A 20,181-nucleotide genomic window follows, 5' to 3' on the forward strand; every position below is an offset into this window, starting at 1 on the left:
CTGAAGGAGGGGCTGGGAGCTCCTCAGTCAAGAGGAGGACCAAAGAGGGGGCCTACTTGAATGAAACAATGTAACAATTGATGTGAGGCCTCGCCTTGCTCCCACTCCTCAGCGATCCTATAGGCGAGGTTCCAGTGACTGCCCCTCCCCATTGCTCCGTTTTCTTGTCCATTAAGCACCATCCCTCCGCCTCTCTTTCCTTCTTTTCTTTTTCCCCCTTCTCCTCCCCCCTCCCCCTCTCTCCAGCTCCGTGTCATTTCCTCCTAGGGCTCACTAGCTGCCTGAGCGTCTCCAGCCGGGAGAGTAGGCGGAGCGGGGCGGTGCAGCGCTGGAGGACGGTGGTGGCTGAGCTGCTGGGGGCGGAGGCTCCGTAGCCCCCGCGGAAAAGGAGCCCGGCGGCGCCTGCCGAGCCGAGCCGAGGATGGAGAGCCGGCCGGGGTCCTTCCAGTACGTCCCGGTGCAGCTGCAAGGGGGGGCACCCTGGGGCTTCACCCTGAAGGGGGGCTTGGAGCACTGCGAGCCACTCACGGTGTCGAAGGTAAGGAGCGGTGGCTCGCTCCTCAAGGCGTCCAACTTTGAATGGGCTAGCGGGTGCGCAGACTGCGCGGGTGCGGGCCTCAGCCCCACTTGGCGACTTGGCCCGCCAGAGCCCGAGGGGCTGCAGCCACTCTGAGGGGATCCTGCTGCGGGAGCAGACTACAGCCCAGGGTGGCTGGAGGATGGGACCCGAGCCACCCGGCCCTGCTGGAGCTTTGCGCGCAGTCACACTCGCTGGGCACGGGGGAGGGGGGAGCGGGGCTCCCCCCCAACCCACGACGAGGAGGCCACTCACCTCAGTGTGGGCTGCAGGAAATGGCGGCTGCTGGGGGTTCTCCTTGCCTCGGAGGCCCCTGCGCCCCGCAGGACAGTGAGGGGCTGAGGACACCAGCGGTGGGGCTTGGCGCTAGCTCTCCCTGCTCTCCCTGGGGCTGTCCTGCCCGAGGCAGGTTGCTGGGCTAGGGTCTGGCGCAGAGATGGGGGATGAGGCAATGCTGGCTTTTCTCAGCCTCTTGTCCGGGGCGTTGCTGCTGCTGCCGGTTTCACTCGGCCTTTCCCTCCCTCCCAACTCCTGCCCCGCGCCTGCCGGCGAGATTTCTTGCACGCTGAAAAGTGTGGAGGGAAGGAACTTTTGTGCCGTGGAGCACAGCTGTACTGAAGCGGCCACTAGGGTTGGTTTGATTTAGGAGCCTGTGATCAGCTGGAACCAAGTTGTAGCTAGAGGCCAGGGAAAAGAAGCACCCCCAAAGAGCTCTTTAGCCTCCAAACCCGGGTGTCCCGAGTGAGACTGAGGGTGGAGGATGGGGGCAGTTGGGGCTGGTACTGGAAGAGTGACTTGTAGGACGACTCACCTTGAAGCACGAGATTGCCAGGTGGAGGGACTTCCTGAACTTTAGCCCACTTTTGTTGTTGTTAGTTTCTTTTACAGCTAGCTCTCCAGCTCTTCCAAGCCACTCAAACTGCAGTTGAGTTTGTGGATGGCGGTTTTGGCGGGAGGTAGAAAGATGTAGCTTTTTTTAGGTAGCAAATGTGGCTATAGGGGTTCCTTTTTTTCATGTTGTTATCATAGCAGCTGGGCTGTGGGAATTACTGCCCCCCCCTTAATAACCCATGTGGCTTTCTCCCTGCTTTGGGATGGCTCACTAGTTAACTTGTGTGGGTGTTCCTCAGGTGTTGGGGCAATGCTATGTTGCTCATATGTGAACCAGTCAGCTCCGGCTGTCTGAGGTGTATTGAGACACTATTTTGGGGGTATTGGAAGAGACCTTGAGAGGGTCTTTAGCCTCCCCAAACTAGGCAATGTTCAACCAGTATTTCTAGCCAGACTGAGATAGATGCCTTTGTGATCTACCCTCACATCCCCACCCACCCCCCAACACTTCCCTCGTTGTTCTCTGCAGCAAACTATTTAAAAACGAAAACAAAAACAAAAACCTACCATCAAACAGCCCAATGGAGAGGGGTACCCTAGCCTTGAAGAATTTCTTCTAATCAAACTCCTCCTCTTCCCCTCTCTTTCCACCAAGGTCACAGTGGGCTGTGCAACCCTCAGGAGTCTGGCAGTTCCTCCCCTTCTTTTGCTCCTTGGGCCGCCCACAGAATTTCCAGTCTGCTTAGACAACCTGCCCTGGAGAGGTCATTTTTCAGCTTTGTCCAGGCTGACCCAACCTGCTAGGCACCTCTAAGAGTGCTTGTTGCTGTGGTCCTGAACTATTTTGTGAGCCCATAGGAGCATGGCAGGGGGTGTTCCTAAGTATGGGGCAGCCAGCAATTTGTGGTCTGGCTTGGGGATTATTTGAGGATAGATGAGGGTTTTCTTTGCCACACTGTTAAGGAAGTGCCTCATGTATGGAGAGGCAGGGTGCCTTTTAATGATTCCCTTTCTGCTGAATGTACAGTTGGCCCCTATTATATGCAGGTTCATTATTACATGCATGGATATACAGGAGGTAAAATCAGTTTGTTCATTCCTCCCAAACAGCCTGGCTCCTTAGAGTAAAAGCCAGGTATAACTGGGTTGGTTAGCCAGGACGTTACATAAAGGGGGCATTTTTTTTTTCTCAGTATAACGTTTGCCTGCTTTAAAAAAAAAAAAAAAAAAAAGATACATTTCATTAATCCCATTTTCTTTTTTGTACTTTAGTGTGTTTCCTTTTATGCTTCAGAATAATACAACTTTCTCCCCACACGTGTGCATTCACTGCTGGGTTTGGGCTAGAAACTTAATTGGTAAATGAAAAATATCCTTTGTCATTCTTTGTTCTGCAATCCTGGGAATACCACTGCTTTTCTTGGGCCTGGGCCTCCCTAGATCTAAAGTGAATTTGAAGTGGGCAGTCTTTAAATGACACTGTGATGGTTTGGTAGTGAACCCATTGTCATAGTCCTGGCACTGTTTTCACCAGAACTGCTATATAGTCAGTAAGGAATGGCTGCTTCATTTGCATCTAATGCTACTATGCTTAGTGTGCTTCTCATCCCTTCATCATCCTATCACATTCACAATGTGAGACAGTCGGGGAAGGTTACAGAGCATCTGATGGAAAGACTGACTCTGTGGTATATCCAGTGGCTTGCTTCAGTCTGTCATGCAATGAACCAATGGTGGGCTCTAGCCAATTCGTTTTCTGTGATCTAGAGAGTATCTTGATTCTTCTGGTAGTATTCCAGGTTGTGAGGTGGTGAGAAACATTGACTAATAACTTTCAGGAATATATCTAGTCTTCTCAGACTCTAACTCCAGTAATGCTTTCCATACCATGAAGTCTTCCATGATGACTGCATTTTAGGTATATGCTAATGAAGTCTGGGCTCAAGGAAGTGGGGAAAGACTGTTTTGGTTACTGAATAACTTAGGTTTGTGAAAGACAGAAGACCCAAGAGCCATGATACAAAATGGCAGCCAATCTCCTTTGTTGCTTGGGAAATACAAAAGTAGTTTAGGGTTAGGATGATGTGTTGCACCTGCTTGGGAAAGGTAGAGACATCAGGAAGATGGAGAAATTTGAGGAAAAGTGATTGGTGGGAGGAGAAGGCATGGAATACAAAAGCTTACTGTCCATTTGTCATGGATAAACCTTTAGAGCAGGAAATGATCAGGGTGGGAAAATCATCAGTGGAACTAGCTGTTATGGTTTCCCGGATATGCAGAATTTGACTGTCTGATTTATGGAGACTTGTTTATCTATCTGTTGATAATCAAGTGGCAAAAATAAGACAGTGAGTTAAAGCCCATTTTATTGATTATTACAAGTTTTAGGGGGGTAGTTTATGATTTTTCCACATGTTATAGTTGACCATGAGGGAATGTTTCTATGGCCTTAACATTATTAATTTATTTGGCTAGCTTCTCATACTAGACCAGGGAGGGTGTCATATGGGGATTCTCTTCTAATCAGGTGTGTCTGTTTTACTGTGAGGGTCCTTGGTGTCTACAGCATAGACAGCCATCCATGAAGTTGCTAAACTTTGCAAAGTCTGGCACTAATGAATCTGTATCATATGTGACCTCAGAGACTCCAGCAGTATCCTTCTTGTATGTGTGTATAGGAGCATGGAAGACATAGAAGGAGGGAAAAGCTGAACCTGCTGCCTAAGGTTCCTATGTTAATTTCATGTTTTAAAATGTGCCTTGAAGTTAAACAAGCATACAGAAAAGAGTGGGGATGCAGGGGAAGGAAGGGGAAAACTGTGGTGAAAAGGACAGGACAGAAGACTGTGCTCACCCTACATATTTTGCTCTTTTTCTGGCCTGTTTTTTAGTAGGTGTCTTCAGTTTAGCACAGTGAGGCAGGCAGGAGCTTGTGACTGTTCTTTAACAAAGTAGGGTGGAGTAGGAGAGGAGACTGAAGGACTACATAATGGACATGGATAGCCCTCTGTCATTTTACCCCTGTAGGTCTAAGTCACGATTTACAAAGTGACAATAGGCATACCTGCTTCCTCTTCATTATCACAGAGGGTATGAGAATGAATTTGATAAACCGTTGGCTATCCTCGACTTTGTATAAAAGCAGGGCCTACTCTTTTAAGTTATTTGTAAGCTTTGCTACTCTCCTACTCTACCCTTATTTCTAGATACACAAAAAGAGGAAGTTGAAACTTTAATAGCTATCTCAAATGGTCAGATTGAAGTTTCCTTGTGACTAGAGGCAAATTTGGCTGTGACTGTGAGCTCTTGTTGGATTCAGAGGTTATATGAACAATGATATACCTTTCAGATCATTTCAGACCTAGCCGTACCCTTGTCAAGGGCCTGGCAGTCCCCAAGGTATCTTCACAGAGTCTGGGTTATATGAGATGAATACAGCTTGATTGCTTATAGGAATTCATCCCTGAAGTGTCCCCCTAGAATCTACACATACAGAGATACCTTTTGCTTCAGTTCCATGACTTCTGCCTTCTTCCTGAAAGGACACAGCATATGGGGGCATGGAACAGGAATCTATCTAAGGTCGTAAGAGGAAGGCAGAATGAGAAGTTTGTATAGTATGTCTTGTACAACTTGGCTAACCCTTTGCATACATAGGCTTTTTGGCCGTGTCATATGTAACTTACATTCATAGGATTTTAGGTCTGCCATATATGCCCAGTGCCCTGCTGATAACCACATGTTTGTTCCCTGAAGGAAAAGGAGCCATGCCTGTCACAGGGTTTTCTCTCTCCAAAACCCCAAAAACAATAACTCCAGCTGGAAGACACTTGAGCATTGTTCTTGAAGCAGTTCAAATGTTTCCCCCTTGCTTTTCCCAGAACCCTTCCCAGGAATTTCTTTAAAGAGAAAAAGAGACAGTTTCAGACAGAGACTACTAGTTATGGAGCAATTATCATGAGAGGACATGATTGTGTTTATAGTTAAGCTTCTTCCAACCAGAGGAAAATGTGCTGAGCCATCTGTGAGAAGTTAATGAAGAGCAGTAGAGATTACAGGAAGGAGTGATCTCAGTGCCCACTGTCACCATGTGCCAAAGGGCATGCTTACCTCAGGGCTACTGGACTGCTGCTCCTGTTGGGGACCTACAGACAGAGACTCAAAGTCTTTGGAAGTCACCTAGTTTAAGGCCATTAAGGAGCCTGCTGTGGAGTGTCTCTGATTATGTCTTCCACTAATCTTGGGGGAGCATGAGCGTATTTAAACCTGCCTATTTAACTATTGGCAGGTTTTACCTGTGGACGGTTTTCCCTTATGTTGAATGGCGAACATTTCTTCTTGCCTACCATCCATGGGGCTAAGCCTTGCAAGCTTGGACCACACAGAATAATGGTGCTTCCTCTGATTTAGAAAAACAAAACAAAACAAACAAAAAGAACCTTGAGAAAACGAAAAAAAAAATTTGCTTCCTCAACTTTTTCTTAGGGGTCTGACATTCAGCCTCCCTCTCTATACTCTCAAGAATAAGTTTTACGTATTTTCTCAATTCTTATGGGACCTGAGGTTACTCCTCTCTCTCTCTCTCTCTCTCTCTCTCTCTCTCTCTCTCTCTCTCTCTCTCTCTCTCTCTCTCTCCTTCTTTCTCCCTACCCCATGCTCAAGATCAAACCTAGGACATTGTGCATGGCAGACAAAGTACTTTACCACTGAGCTACATCCCTACACCTTGAGACTCTTTTTAAGTTGTGGGCCCCACAACAGAATATAGTAACTGGAGAGAGTTATCAAAATTGAGACTTTTTGTGCCAAAATTGCATCCAGGGCCTTTCCTGTGCTAAGCATGCATTCTACCGTTGAGTGACATCTACAGACTCTTCTTTTAAAAGCATACAGCTCACAGCTGAGGGGTCTGGAAAGATGGCTTACTGTTCTTGCAGAATACCTAGTTTCGATTTCCATTATCCCCATGGCAGTTCAAAAATATAACATTTCCAGGGGATCTGTTGCCTTGTTCTGACCTCCACAAGCTCCTATATTCACATGTACTCATGTACATGCTCACACATTCATAAAATAAGTATTATTAAAAGAAGATATAGCTGAGAATGACTAAGTTTTTCTGGTGGCCAAGTCATAAGCAACCTCTGTGTCCATGTCTATTAGTTGAGGGAAGTACTGTGTTTCTGATAATCCATACTTGTTCAAGGTCTTTTCATAAGCATGGAGGAAAGCCATATGATGAATTGTGTGTGTGTGTGTGTGTGTGTGTGTGTGTGTGTGTGTGTGTAGGGTATGTAATATGTTGCCAACTATATGTGCTTGAGTGTGTTGTGTGGAGGTCAGAGGCAGATGTTGGATTATTTTTCCTTCTGTTGATTTTCACTATATTTTTTTGAGACAGAGCTTTGATTGTCTGGATTGCTTGGCCTTTGAACCTCTGGGATCTGCCTATTCCTGACCCCACCCTAGTGCTGGGGTTATAGGTATACATCCCTCCACCTGGCTTCTGTGTGGGTGCTAAGGATCTGAACATGGTTCCTTATGCTTACACAACAAATATTTTACCAACTGAGCCATCTCCCCAGCCACATATAAGACATTTTTGAGTGACAAGTTTTATCTCCTACAATTAATTTGGAATTTCCCCTGCTCCTAACCCACAGCAGCAATGAGAAAGACATTCCATTGGAGAGGAGACGAAAGCCATAAGACTTGCCTTCATGGAGCATATATGTCTAAACAAAGACATCATTAAATTACAGAGGAGGAAGTAGCATTTAATAAAGGCTGTCAAAATCAAAATTAAGTTGCTTTTTATTTACCTCTCTGAACTTCCCTCCTCGGAAAAGTAAATACCAACCATATGTGACATATAAGCCGTCTCCAATATATATAGTCCTTATGTACAAGTTTGGAGATGGAAGTCTCTGTCCCATGTCTCATCAGATATACTACTGTTGACACTGATTGCAGTGGTTCCTGTAATTCTGGGGTTCTGGAGTTTTCTGTTTGGATTTGGAATAGCCACAGAAGTCATTCCTGCTGGAGGGCTTACATTCACAGATAGATTAAAATCTACCTCCCTGCATTTCACCATTTATCACCTGATCTGGGTAAATGCCTTTCTTTCTTTCTGAAGCATAGGCCAGGGAGAGGATTGGAGCAGGGCTTAATCCTCAGTTTTGGAGGATGATGGGTCTAAGAGAAAGAGATTTAAAGCCTAGAAATTTTGTTCACAGTGACAATTGATAATTAGTTGTAGGTAGGCTCATTCATAATGGTTCTAGAGAGACCTATTTAATCCAGCACTTATGACCAATGAAATTATTCAACATAACCATACTGGATAATGTTTGTCTATAAGACATGGATGGGAGAGAGAGGGAACTGGGATTGGTACATAAAATAAGATAGTTTTTTTTTCTTTTTAAGAAATGGTATTCAGAGCCCTATGATGCTTACTTATACTAGGCATTCTTGGAAAACATCTGTAAGTTATAGAAAAGCACTGTAGATAGTTCACACAGATTTGGGTGACTTTAGGATTTCTGTTGCCATCAGTAGCTAATGTACTTCTACCCTCAATACTGGGACCAGATGTATGTTATATTTCTATGCAAATTGGACTCCACGTTTACCTGAGAGTTATCTTACAACCATTTTATGTTGGGCATATTGATAATGAGATCACTTTCATGTATCATCTATAAATCCAAATATTTTTTTGTTTCCTGCTGTTCCTTAAAATATTTATATATGAGAGAATCTTAATTCCTTGATGAGTAAATTGAAATACAATTTCTCCTAGGTAAAGATTATATTCTCAGGACTGGGATGAAGTAAAATTTGTCCTTATGTCCCTTAGCCACGTTCAGTGTTAATAGGCAAGTGGAAAGATGGTCATATGTATTAGTTTTTCAACAGATGATCTGTTTCTTCCTCACACCACACTGGTATGTTTATTTGGGCAGAGCCATCCTGCTGGGGCACTGAAGTGGCAAGAATCAAGATGAGTTGAGCTCTCAAAGTGTTTCCTAACCCCTCCCCTTTTGCTTCACTTCCACACCCTCCCCTTTCACTGTGAGTCTCTGACTATGCCCTGTGACAGAATGAGCACTTACTCAGAGAAAGAGACTCATTTTCCATTCATCTGGGCTATCTTTCTTTCATGTCCAGTCCTCGCTTCCCAGCCTGCACCCACAAGGACTGGTTGTTTAAAGCCGACATTTTGGATTGTCTCATTCAAGTGCCATTGGCTCTTTGTTCATTGACTGCCCTGCCCTCTATCCAAAATCCAATTTTCCCCTTTGGTTACAGTGAACTCTTCTGCTTTGGTACAGCAGCTTTGTCTGTCTTGGCTCACCCAAGGGAAAATTTTGCACACTTCATCTTTCCCAGTCTTGTCCGAGTTAAGGACAAGTCTTTTGTCACCTTCCATTATTTATAGATGCTTAGCAATTTTCTGAGGAATCTTGTCATCTACCTTCACCTCTTTGTGCCATCCTGTTTTTTTTTTTTTTTTTTTTTTTTTTTGTTTTGTTTTGTTTGTTTGGGTTTTTCTGTTTGTGTTTTGTTTTTTTGTTTGTTTGTTTTCGTAAGAACATCCATGGAGCAAACTTCTTTATGGAAGGCCTGTGAAGAAGGGCTTGTGAATCCTTTCTTGTTCTGTGGGTGGAAATGTGAAGGATGACTGACAGGAGGCAGCTCTTCCAGTACACTGCTTTTCTCCACACTACTGCTTCCTATTTTATACAAGTGGTTATTTCCTGGTGTGTTCTCAGAGATGGCATGGTCTGTTAACTTTCACTCGGGTCTTTTAATGTTACATCTCTAAGGAATGTGGGAGGCAGGATTCATTCGACAGGATCAAGGGTTAAACCCACAGAAGAACAGATTCTTTGAGGTATCTTCTGGCTCTCATTCTAATGCCACCTAACAGATTTCTAGCTGTTTTGGTTTTCTCTTCCCGTAAGCCCCTAGCAGGAAAGTTTTGAATGGTTTTCCTATATTGTCTTTCACGTTCTATCAGGAACTGATTTTTCTTTTGAGACTAGGGAGTTGGAAGTGAGATGAGGTAGAGCTAGAAAGAAAGCTGGTTTGACTAGTTATTCAGGAAAAGGGTTAGATACTCATGGGTAGAGCCTCATCTTTGCTTATGATACTATGACAAGCTAAAGCCTTGTCTTTGTTGGGCTGTCTTGCTTTTTTTCCATTTCTTTTTTGTTGTGTTTAAGTAAAAGTCTCCCCCCAAAACTTCCACAGGCAAGTAGCTCTTAATGGCATCTCCCCCTATTCGAGAGTATGAGTGATGATGTTTTGACTACTCAGGGGTGAAGTGTGTCAGAGCTGACTCATGGTCTTTGGAGGAATTGACTGGGACTTTGGGGATTTCTTAATTTAAGTAGCTAATCAAGAACATCTAGACCATAGGCTGAAAATGGTTCAGGCAAGAGTCCAGATACTTCCAGATATTTATAGAGTGTGGGACCTACAGTTTGGGCTGGATTTCAGCAACCTGTTGAATGCTAGGGTGGCCAGAGCCTACACATGGAGGGCTCAGAAGCATTGAGAACCTGTTGTGTGGCAAATATGTCTTATTTCATTTTATATTTATGAAAGTTCTTTAAGGTGGATACTGATGTCTCAGTTATACAGATGAAGGGATTGAGACCAAAGAGAAAATAAGTGACAGACTCTAAATTGTGTACTTAGTGGGAGAACTAGTATTGAAACTTCATTTGGGAGGCCGAGGTACAACTTAGTAGTAGAGGGTTATAGCCACCACAATATCATTCTAAATTCAATCATTTATTTTGGTTTTTGCAATGCTGTAGATAGAACTCAGGCCTTTGTATATGCTAGGAAAAGCTCTACCACTGAGCTAAAACTCTGGCATTTAAACTTCTGTCTCATTCCAAATGTTAGTTTCTTTGTATAATGGCATGCTTATATATGTTAAGGAAAGAGCAAAAATAAGTAAATGGTTGGGAGAAAGAAGAGGAATGAGAAATGAAATTTAATGAAGAAATTGGTAATGTCAGTAATTGCTCCTCAGGCGTTAGGGTCAAAAGGTTTATGTTTTAAATCTCAAATCACGGTAAGGAAATAATGTAGGATTCAACAGACCAGAAGTGTTTTGTGTTTAGTGGGTTGTTTTTCTTGTGTGTTTGTTTTTTGTTTTGTTTTTATTTTTGTTTTTCTCCCCTGGCAGTGCTGGGGACAGGACCTAGGGCTTTGGGCATGCTAAGGAATTGGTCTATCAACTAGGCCATACCCCAGGTCCGGGTTTTTCAAAAACACTTCTGAGCTACAGTTCCATCTGCAACCTTCAGAAAACCTGCACCTTCGTCTTATCTCTGCTCCTGATTTGTGAGTCTTGAGTAGTCATTTTCCTCCTTGTGTTTAGGTTCCCTGAATTTCAAGTGAAAATTATCAGATTTGAGTAGTCAATAACAATTAGTGAGAAAAGAAGCCAGGAATTTGAAGGAGATCAGGGAGTGGTATATGGGAGGGTTTAGAGGAGGAATGTAACCTCAAGAGTAAAATTAAATAAACTGGCATGGTTGTTCCAATAGAGAAGATGATTCCCTTTATCCTTTACTTCATATAAATACCAGGGGTATATATGATTGAAGAAGGAAATAGAATATTCCCTAGGTATCCTTATTAAGCTGAATTCTTGTCAAAGAATTTTGAAGTTAACAAATAAAACATTTGAGGTTACCAAATGTGTATGAAATGACAGGGCAGCTTTAGTGTGAGGTCTTCAGCTGCCAGAGGCAGAAAGACAAGACATGATTTCTGGCTCATGGCTAAATAGCTGGAGCTTTAAAAGGCTGTGTTAAACTTTGCTTAGCTGTCCTAACAACTCTCAATTAAGACTTCAAAAAAGAAAAGAAAAAAAAAAAAACTTCAATCAATCAGTCTACCAATCAACACAGATTTGTTGACCACTGTGCAGAGTGCTTACCCCTAAACTACAGAATTCAAGAGATTACCACCATAGTAGACCTGATGTTTGGATTCTCAGAGATGACAAGTTTACTGAAGTTAATTTATGTATTGATCCTTGGACATATGTATTTATTGTCTGTCCAGGGAATAAAATGCTGAGACCCCGACATAAGATCTAACATTTGTTCATGGGTCAATGTTGGGAGCTTTGTGTGAAAAGGAATAATTGAAACTGGAGTACTTAAGTAGTCTTGGGAGGAAGAAGAGAGTTGGTTCTAGTAGGGAAAGGAATGACTGTCCTAAAGACCAAGCAAAATTAATATATTTAAAACAAGCATTCTGTATACTACCAGTCACTTAGCTGCTTGTGTGATGAGAGACCTAAACTGAATGGACAGTTTGAAACAGTGTTGCAATGTGCTGACTTATATGTTGTCAGGTTACCAGAGGTTAGTGATATTGTATACTACTGAAGAAAAGCAGAAATAGTAGGAATCAGAGGTAATGTCTATATTTCAAATATATAAGATGGGAATTGGAAATGGGAACCAATTTATAGTTTACTTTTGGATTTTCTGATACTGTTTATGGGTCCATCAAGCTAGGTAGCCTAATAGGCAGGTGGGGACAAAGAGAAAGGGGTTTGTTTGTGTTTGTTTACTTAGGGGTCTAATCAGTTAAAATAACAGGTCATTCTGTTAGGAATACTATGGTCAACACACAATTTACTAATCTATTGATTGTTGTGTAAATTAGTTAATTGCCAGACAGTCTTATGCCCTGAAGACATGGGGAACTGGTCTGCTGTGTGATTTAATGAGCTTCCCTAGGTTTGTCTTGTTATCTTCTCCAATCTGTTGGGTGCCTGGTGGATGCCTTGCTATATAAATAGAACATTCAGGGGATGAGAAAGTGGAGGAAAAACTCAAACAAAACATAGAAGAAACTGTCAAAATGCCAAACCTCAGACAGACAGGATAGAACGGATTGAGGCTGTTAAAAACCATTAGTTTATTTCACCAAGATGTTTAAGAATTGTTTTCTGTATATGTAAAACAAAATGTGGTGGCTTGGTGAGGTAAACCTCAAACCACCAAGGTTTCAAGTTTCTGTTCCATTTTCATTGTTAGAAGTATTATTCTCTGCCTGGCAAGGTATTATTAATCTGTGAATATCATTGTTTATGTTTCCACAATAGTAAGGGTTCTTAAATATGACCTTTAAATATGTCGTTAAACATTTATGTGTGATTACATTGTCTTAAGTGGTATCCTTACCACCCTAAAAATGGAGAAGAGATAGGAATTCAATTCATAACCTCTTTTACTGTAAACCTGGCTGAACAACATTGTTTTATCATCGAAACATTTACAAATTTAGAGTTGTTAACTGTAGCACTAATGTTCTTTATGGACATTACTTAATTGAATGCTTTGGACAGATTCCATTTGTGTGCCAATTGGAGGACCAGTCTATCTCTTCTGCTTCCCATGAGTCATGAATTGACTATCTAGAGCATTATTAATTTTGTTCAACATCATCTGCTTTTATGCATCTTAAACTAAATTCAGAACTTTGTAAAGATGCTTGTACTATGGAAATCAGTCTAAATCCATGTCCCATGTCTTTTTAGATGGAACAACACTGCTGGCTATAAGGTTAATGGGCATGTATGTTCTTTAGTTTGCCTCTTCTCTCTGACCAGGTGAAATAACTTGTAATATATATTTAAAATCCATTCAAATACCTAGCTGCTAGGAGACTGTTTTTGTGGAAAAGATTGCTTGAGTGCATAGCTTTTACAAGAGCTAGCTTGCTAACTGCTCTGCTGTGTGAGCTGGGATGGGAGGGTAACTTGCCTCCTCTGGGTGTAAAGGGCTCAATATATAATTTTCGTGTTTTCTCCATTCCCTCAGCTCGAGAAATGTGCAGTGTTCTGAAACCTGCTCAGGCTCTGTACATACTGTATTTGCTCAAGGAAGGTTTGGCTCTTAGTCGTTTTCAGCCACAATAGGGTTTGAGTTACAGACTTTCCTTTTCCAGCACCTCATAAAATCCAAAGGAATAAAGGACCAGGGGGAGTTAATTTCCACTGCTAAGACCCAGGTAAGGTGCTTCTATCTCTCATTCCTTAGGTTGGAGCCCTAGTTTAAGGCTGAAGCTTAGTTTAAGCTTGTAAGTGATAGTGATCTGGAACAGGCCCCCTGACAATCAAGTTTGGCCCTATGCTGGCTCTCCCTCCCCCTTTCTTTTCCTCTTTTCTCCATCTTTTTCCTCCTGTTCTGTTGATATTGTAGAGGAGGCTGGAATTCTAGTGACCAAGTCAATTGTTGCTATTACAGAAGAGGAAATGGTACATCATCCTCCCTTCAATCTAAACTGGGAGTGTCCCAGAAGCTTCTCTCATCCCACCCCACTGACCCAAATCAGTACAGAGTGATGAGTCTCAATATCAATAAAAAACATTATTGGTGTCACTCCCAACTCAAGGAGATTCACGGTAATGAGCTCTGGGATGGTGAGTTCGGTCAGGAAAAGGCAGCCTTGAAACAAGATCTCAAAAATCCTGTAATAGGCAAAATGGAGCCTCCTTCTGGAGGAACAACTACAATAGCGTAGTTGCCTCCTTAGCTGGTTTTCCACCCTTTGATCATTGTCACCCACTTGAAATTATTAAATAGTTTCTCACTGCCTATAGAATAGAGACCAAATTACTTTTGCCAGGTATTAGAGACAATTTGCCCTTTGTCTCTGGTCTTACCTTTTATTTCTCATATTCCCACTAGGTTCCAGGTTTTCCTTAAACACCTCACTGGGAAAATCTACCCCTTGTCATCCCCATCCTGATATTTCTCCCTGTGGCCGTGCTTTGCAATGCAGTTTGCTGTTTCCTCACTTTTTTTCCCTTCGTCTACTGGGTCTAACCACTGCAAAGCACCAGCTCTATGACTCCAGGGCATCATCCTAGACTGCTCCTGGTGGAAATGACCAACTTCCCCTAGCAGTTGCTGCGGTGAACCTCAAGTCCCCATGTTAGCTACAAATGGAGGAGGGAAGACATGAAAATAATGGTGGTGAGGAAAGTTAAGAAGGACCCCTCCAGTGCAACTTGAGATGTGAAGAGGGCTGGCAGTAGTGGTGGATGGGGGTGTCTCCAGGCAGCCTGGCTTGTATATGCAAGCTGTGGTCCCCAGGCTGGCATTGGGGAGTGATAATTATAGTGTTCATCGTGCTGTTGGGAAGTGTTGTTGTGAGATTCATAGCATGACAGCCATTCCACTAGTTACTCAGCGTTCGTAGTAAGTATAGTGATGTTTGTGCTTGATTCATTCCTTCAGCTGAAATGCAATGACTTTAAATCAGTGTGTGTCTGTGTGTGCACTCGTGAATGTTTCCGTGCGTGTGTTTTCACGTTTGTTTAAACAAGCCCTAACGTGTTCTATATCACTGGCCTTGGTTGTGAGTCACTGTCTGGTATTTATACATAATGCCTTAAGTGTCTTTGTTATTTGACCATGACATTCCTTTTCTCACTGTTTCACTCAAAGCTGAGAATACCAAGAAAGGAAAGAAGGGACTGAGGTTTTATGTCATTGGTGCTTGTCTGTGTGACGGCCAGGTTATCTTAGGGCACTAAGGGGACAGGTTAAGAATCAGTGTTAAAATTCACAGGGACAGCACAGCAACAGCATTAGTGTTTAGGTTGCTACTGACCAGTCTGCTCCAGAGTGTGTTTTGCTGCACAGACTTTCAGAATTGGACTGTTAAGGGACCTCATGAGGTAAGTGTCCTTGTCAGAACCCCTTGTAAGTATGAAATAAGTACAAATAAATTAGAACATTCTTAACTAAGAAATGATTTGATATTTGCATACATTTGTGGGATATTTAGATAATATTACCTTGCTCCTTACTTCCAATTTTCTTGGAATCTTGTTTCTGAGGGTGTGAGAATGGTAAACTCTGTCTGGGGACACCTTAGTTATCAAAGGGACAGAGCCTCGGATGGGAAGGACATTGCGGTTAGCATGGTCATTTAGAGGCCAGACAGCCAGTAAATCATTTGAGAAGGAATTAAAGGTTCAAAGGGCAGGAGAGAATTCTTTGGGTGACCTCATAGGTGCTTGAAAAATCAAAGGGCTAGCTGATGTGCTTTTATGTATTGAAGGCTGATTTGAAAAGGCAAGGGAATGGAAATTCACAATAGGAAATTGGCATTGCAGTTTTTATGTGCTTGGGAGCCTTAACTCTGGGCTGGAGATGATCAAAGTTGCCATTAAGTAAGTATCTTTTGTGTTCTTGAAATTATGCATGGATACTCATTATAATGTTCAATCACTGCCATAAATTAAGTCATACTGGTCCTATTTCACAGGTGAAAAAAGTTAGGTCCAGAGAGGTAAAGCATTTTTCTTAAGATAAAGCAGGGTGGAGCTAGAATCTGAAGCCACCTTTAACTGACTCCAAATCATATACTTGTTTCTTATACCTCGCAGTTTTGTTTCAAAGATCCCATTTAATACTTTCCAATCCCACTACTTACTATGCTGTGACTATGCTGTTTGCATGTTAACATTGTATAAAGTTGAGTCTCACACGCCATTTTAAAGTTTGCTGGGAAGTTCATTTAAAATACAAATTAAACACTCAGGAAAAAAATACAGTGCATGAGAGGTACTTAGTCATGTCCCTATTCTAAGATCCAGACATGGAGGCAGAAAATATTAATTTGCCAAATTTCATTCAGTCAGTATCTGGCTGAGTTAGTATTCAAAATTTGATTGATCTGTTTTTGAGAGTTCCTGTTCTTCCTAGTGTTCCTGTTTCTCAAACTAAGACGGGAATTAGCAGTAAACAAACACTGGGTTTGGCCCTCTTGGTCCATACAGATCTATCATTTTTGCTGACAAATATGAAATAAACGATAGCCTCCTTCCTCCTTTTCTTCCTTCCTCCCCAATTCCCAGTCTTCTTACTGGGGAAGTTTATGTGTTTAAATTTTTATCTTGGAGGAGGGATAAAAGTTTGTGGACCAAAAATTTAAAACACATCCACAGATGCATCTCACTTCATCCCTATCCCTTAACCACCTAAGTTTTCTTCCCACAGGCAACTGCTCTTACCCCATTCCTTATGTACCTTGTGTGGGCTCTTGTACATATGTGTATGTTCAATGGTTCTATTTTCTTCTTGCCTGTGTGTTCCTTATTCCTCTCCAGTGTGGCATTAACTGATGTCTACTTGAAGGCCAAATTTACTGTCATTTCCTCCTATCTTCATTGTTTTCTCTGTACATGGCTTGAAAGCCACTTACTATGAAAACGCAAAGGAGGATTTCCTGCTCACTTTAATCTACTGTCTCTCTAGTTTTATTTCTCCAACTGAATTTATTTTTATTGTACCTTTTTAGACTATCTCTGTATATACACAGGCAAATGTGAATATGTTTTTTATTTTGTTTCTCACTGTTTTCACATTACTATTTATGAATCAAGAATTGGAGTTTAGCCCCTGCATACTTGTCTATGTATCTCTGTATCTCCTCCATCTGCTCTAAAGTTACCATTAATTAAAATTTATAATTTTTTTTTTTGAGACAGGGTATCTCTGCTAGCCCTGGCTGTCCTGAAACTCACTCTGTAGACCAGGTTGGCCTCGAACTCACAATGATCTGCCTGCTTTTGCCTCCCCAGTGCTGGGATTAAAGGTGTGTGCCACCAAGGCCCAGCTAAGTTTATACTTTTTAAAAAAATTCTCTTTCACTCGAGAAAGAGCAGTGAGAAATCTCATGACACTCAAATTCCTAGTCTTTACCTTTTCAATTATCTGGTGGACAATGTTTACTTGAATATTATTTCTTTATTCCCCCTGTAAGCCTCAATGTGTTTAAAACGGAACTTGTTATCATCTCTTTACAGAACTGCCTTAGTCCTTGGCCTCTTCACCTCCCACTCAGTTAGATTGAGATCTTGGAGTCACCACTTACTCATCCCTATATCAGGTTAATTATCACATCCTGTCAAGTCTTTCTTCCTTCAAAATAGCCCTTTCAGTTCTTGCTCCTCCCCCCTCCCCAAACCCTTGTTACTTTATGCCTGGTTTTTGGGACTGCTGGCTGTTTTCCCTGTTTCTAAGTTCACCCCTTTTAATGTAGCCTATAAGTCACTTCCTGCATTTGAGAAATTTAGTGATCCTTGTCTGTACAAGGAAGGTAAGCTAGACTCAATGGTTGATCTCTGAAGTCCTTACCTCTAAAATTTCCTTAAGGAATTGGTGAAATAGTGTATCTCAGCCTCCCACTCTTACCATTCCCAATGTTGTCCCTTTTCTCTTCAATACTTGTTGTGATTACCTGCTCCTAGTAGTGCCTTGCACACAGGTTTTCTCCACGATTCTTCCTAGAATTGTTACCTAAACCAACTGACATAGGAAACAGTTTTAGAGGAAGGCCATACACACTGAGCAACACTGACCCCTACCTGAGCACTACCAGTACTCCAGAATTTGCTTGCATACTCCCACTAATGAAAAGCACTCTTCAACAAGCCAGGGATTTGAATTGTTACATGGTTATCATTGTTATACATCTTCTACTACAAACTGACACTTATTGATACGCTTTCACAATACTCAATTGTTTCCCATAGTTATTGCTATGTATTGCTAGCCACAAATGTGACAACTCACAATTTCCTGAACATGCTGAGTGTTTTGCTCATTACAAGATCTCAAATACATTTCTAATCCCACCTACCTACCTAAATTCAGCCTAACTTGAGGGTCATCACAAACAATATTTCTTGTATTCTATGTGCCATCATTTGATTATTTCTTCCATCAAATCCTGCAGAGCTTTCTCTACTTTTCTTCAGATGCTCACCATGTTCTTTTTCAATATTTTTCTATTTATTAGATGATGTTTTTATGGTGCTAGGGGTGGAACCCAGTGCTTATATACCCAGAGCTACATGAGGAACAACATAAAAAGGAAATGTTACATTACATTGTTTATCTGCAGTCTGATCATTTCTCTTCCTTGCTCTTAACATTTATTATTATGCTTTACAGAAACTGATAAAACGTTTTTGTGCTTTTGAAATTATATCGGTGTGTTTACCCAATCTACAGACTGAATTTTCTGTGTGTTGAGAGGGGGAGAGACAGAGATAGAGGCACAGATAGGCAGACAGACAGATAGAGAGAGATGTGGCTTAGTGTGGTAGTATCTTTTGGAGAAATAAACTTCTTTGTCTTTTACAATTAAAAAACAAACAAACAAAAAACTGTTTAGATTTCTGTATCCTACAGAACTCCATCCTTTCCTATCTCTTCTCATTCTTTTTTTCTCATTTCCTTGCTTCTATCCCCCCCACACACATAATTTCATAGTGACTGTGGTTTCCCATGTGTATTTTGTAAATGGCTTCTATCTGAAGTTGGCCAGTCTCTTAGGCTGAATGAGATCTGTTTATCTAGTATATTAAACAAAAACATGATTTACTACCCAGACAGACAGGCCAATTCAATGGGTAACATATCGTTCTCTAAGGACCATGATACTACTGCTAAGGACCATGTACTCCTGTGCATAACAATTTAATTGCATTTCAGAAGTCAATAAATATTTAAGTAGTTCCAGTTGCAGCATTCCAGTTCAGTAAGTATTAACTATAAATCACTAGTGGGTACTTACATTTTTCTGTTGATGGATTGGCTGGTATTTTATGTGAATATAAGTAGCATACCTAAAGGGTTCTACTTTGGTCCTGTAAAGTAATATTGTGGTCTTGGTTTCTCTCTCTGGCCCAATGTTTATGTCAACCCCACCCCACCCTACCTTGCACAATTTTCGCAGGGCCCCCCTTTCTTGTCCCTTTACATATTTCATCAGACTCCTTAAGGGACTGGTTGTGATTATTACTGAGCCATATGGGAACCACACATTTTAGTTTTTCCTCTACTGTCTGGATTAAAAAAAGCTTATAGATTACTTTTTAACTATTGAAAGGCTTAGGATCAGGTAGCCCCATATTAATTTCATCATCTCCATTTTCATTCAGCTGACACCTGAATCCATTTCTCCAAATGGCTGATACTAGTTACTGAAGTGCATAGTAGTGTGCAGCTTTTATGCCAGTGTGTTTTTAACTAACAATATTCTGTATTAGAAGGGCCTGGGAGTCATTATAAGTAGTTGCCTCTTCAAGATTAGATTGTGCCTTCTGGGTAAAGTTTAAATACAAAATAAGGAAACTGATGTCTTTTAATCTTTACCTTTCAATCTTCCAATTCAGAAAGTATATTTGTGGTTATCAGCTTTCATAATAAATACATGGGAAAATCAAATTACAGAGAGCAAAGGTCACAGTTTTAGGAGTTTAATTCATATTCATTGGTCCTGTTGTTTTAGACCATGGTAACACACCACAAAAGTAGCTCTTGGTGGACCAAACCCATTTATCTCATGGCCAGGATGGATGTGTGTGTGTGTGTGTGTGTGTGTGTGTGTGTGTTACATTGTCTGAATATATAAGATGAAGAGAAGGAGGTGATGGGAAAAGAGTGAAGGAGGGAAAGAAAAAGAGACCACGGTCCCACAACCCCCTTTTGATATCCCTTCAATGGTATAAGGATCTCCAACCAGACCCTACCTCTTAAAGTTTTTCCCCACCTTCTGATAGCATCATGCCAGGGAATAATTCTTTAATACACAAGCCTTTGGGGGAAACTTAAGGTTTAAACTATGGGAATGTTCCTATGTCTTCTTAAAATTTTATGTTCATCTGACTTTTTATTGTAATGAGAATACTTAAGATCTAT

The 20,181-nt window shown here is 41.7% G+C and overlaps 1 protein-coding gene across 4 annotated transcripts in view; it reads left to right on the plus strand.

The window, feature by feature from the left end:
- The first annotated feature begins 275 nt into the window (after positions 1–275).
- Positions 276–20,181, plus strand: part of Shroom4 (shroom family member 4) — a 205,875-nt gene continuing 185,969 nt past the window's right edge. Inside the window, exon 1 of one of the 4 annotated variants that reach the window (XM_051178510.1) lies at positions 276–538. In XM_051178510.1, coding sequence (XP_051034467.1) covers positions 422–538 — 117 coding nt within the window. In that variant the 5' untranslated portion in view covers positions 276–421. Of the gene's footprint in view, positions 539–14,983; positions 15,144–20,181 lie in introns of those variants that run through there. The other 3 variants (XM_051178512.1, XM_051178514.1, XM_051178511.1) reach the window with 3 other exon arrangements.

Source organism: Phodopus roborovskii, unplaced genomic scaffold, assembly GCF_943737965.1.
Source record: "Phodopus roborovskii unplaced genomic scaffold, PHOROB, whole genome shotgun sequence".
Taxonomy (NCBI): Eukaryota; Metazoa; Chordata; class Mammalia; order Rodentia; family Cricetidae; genus Phodopus; species Phodopus roborovskii.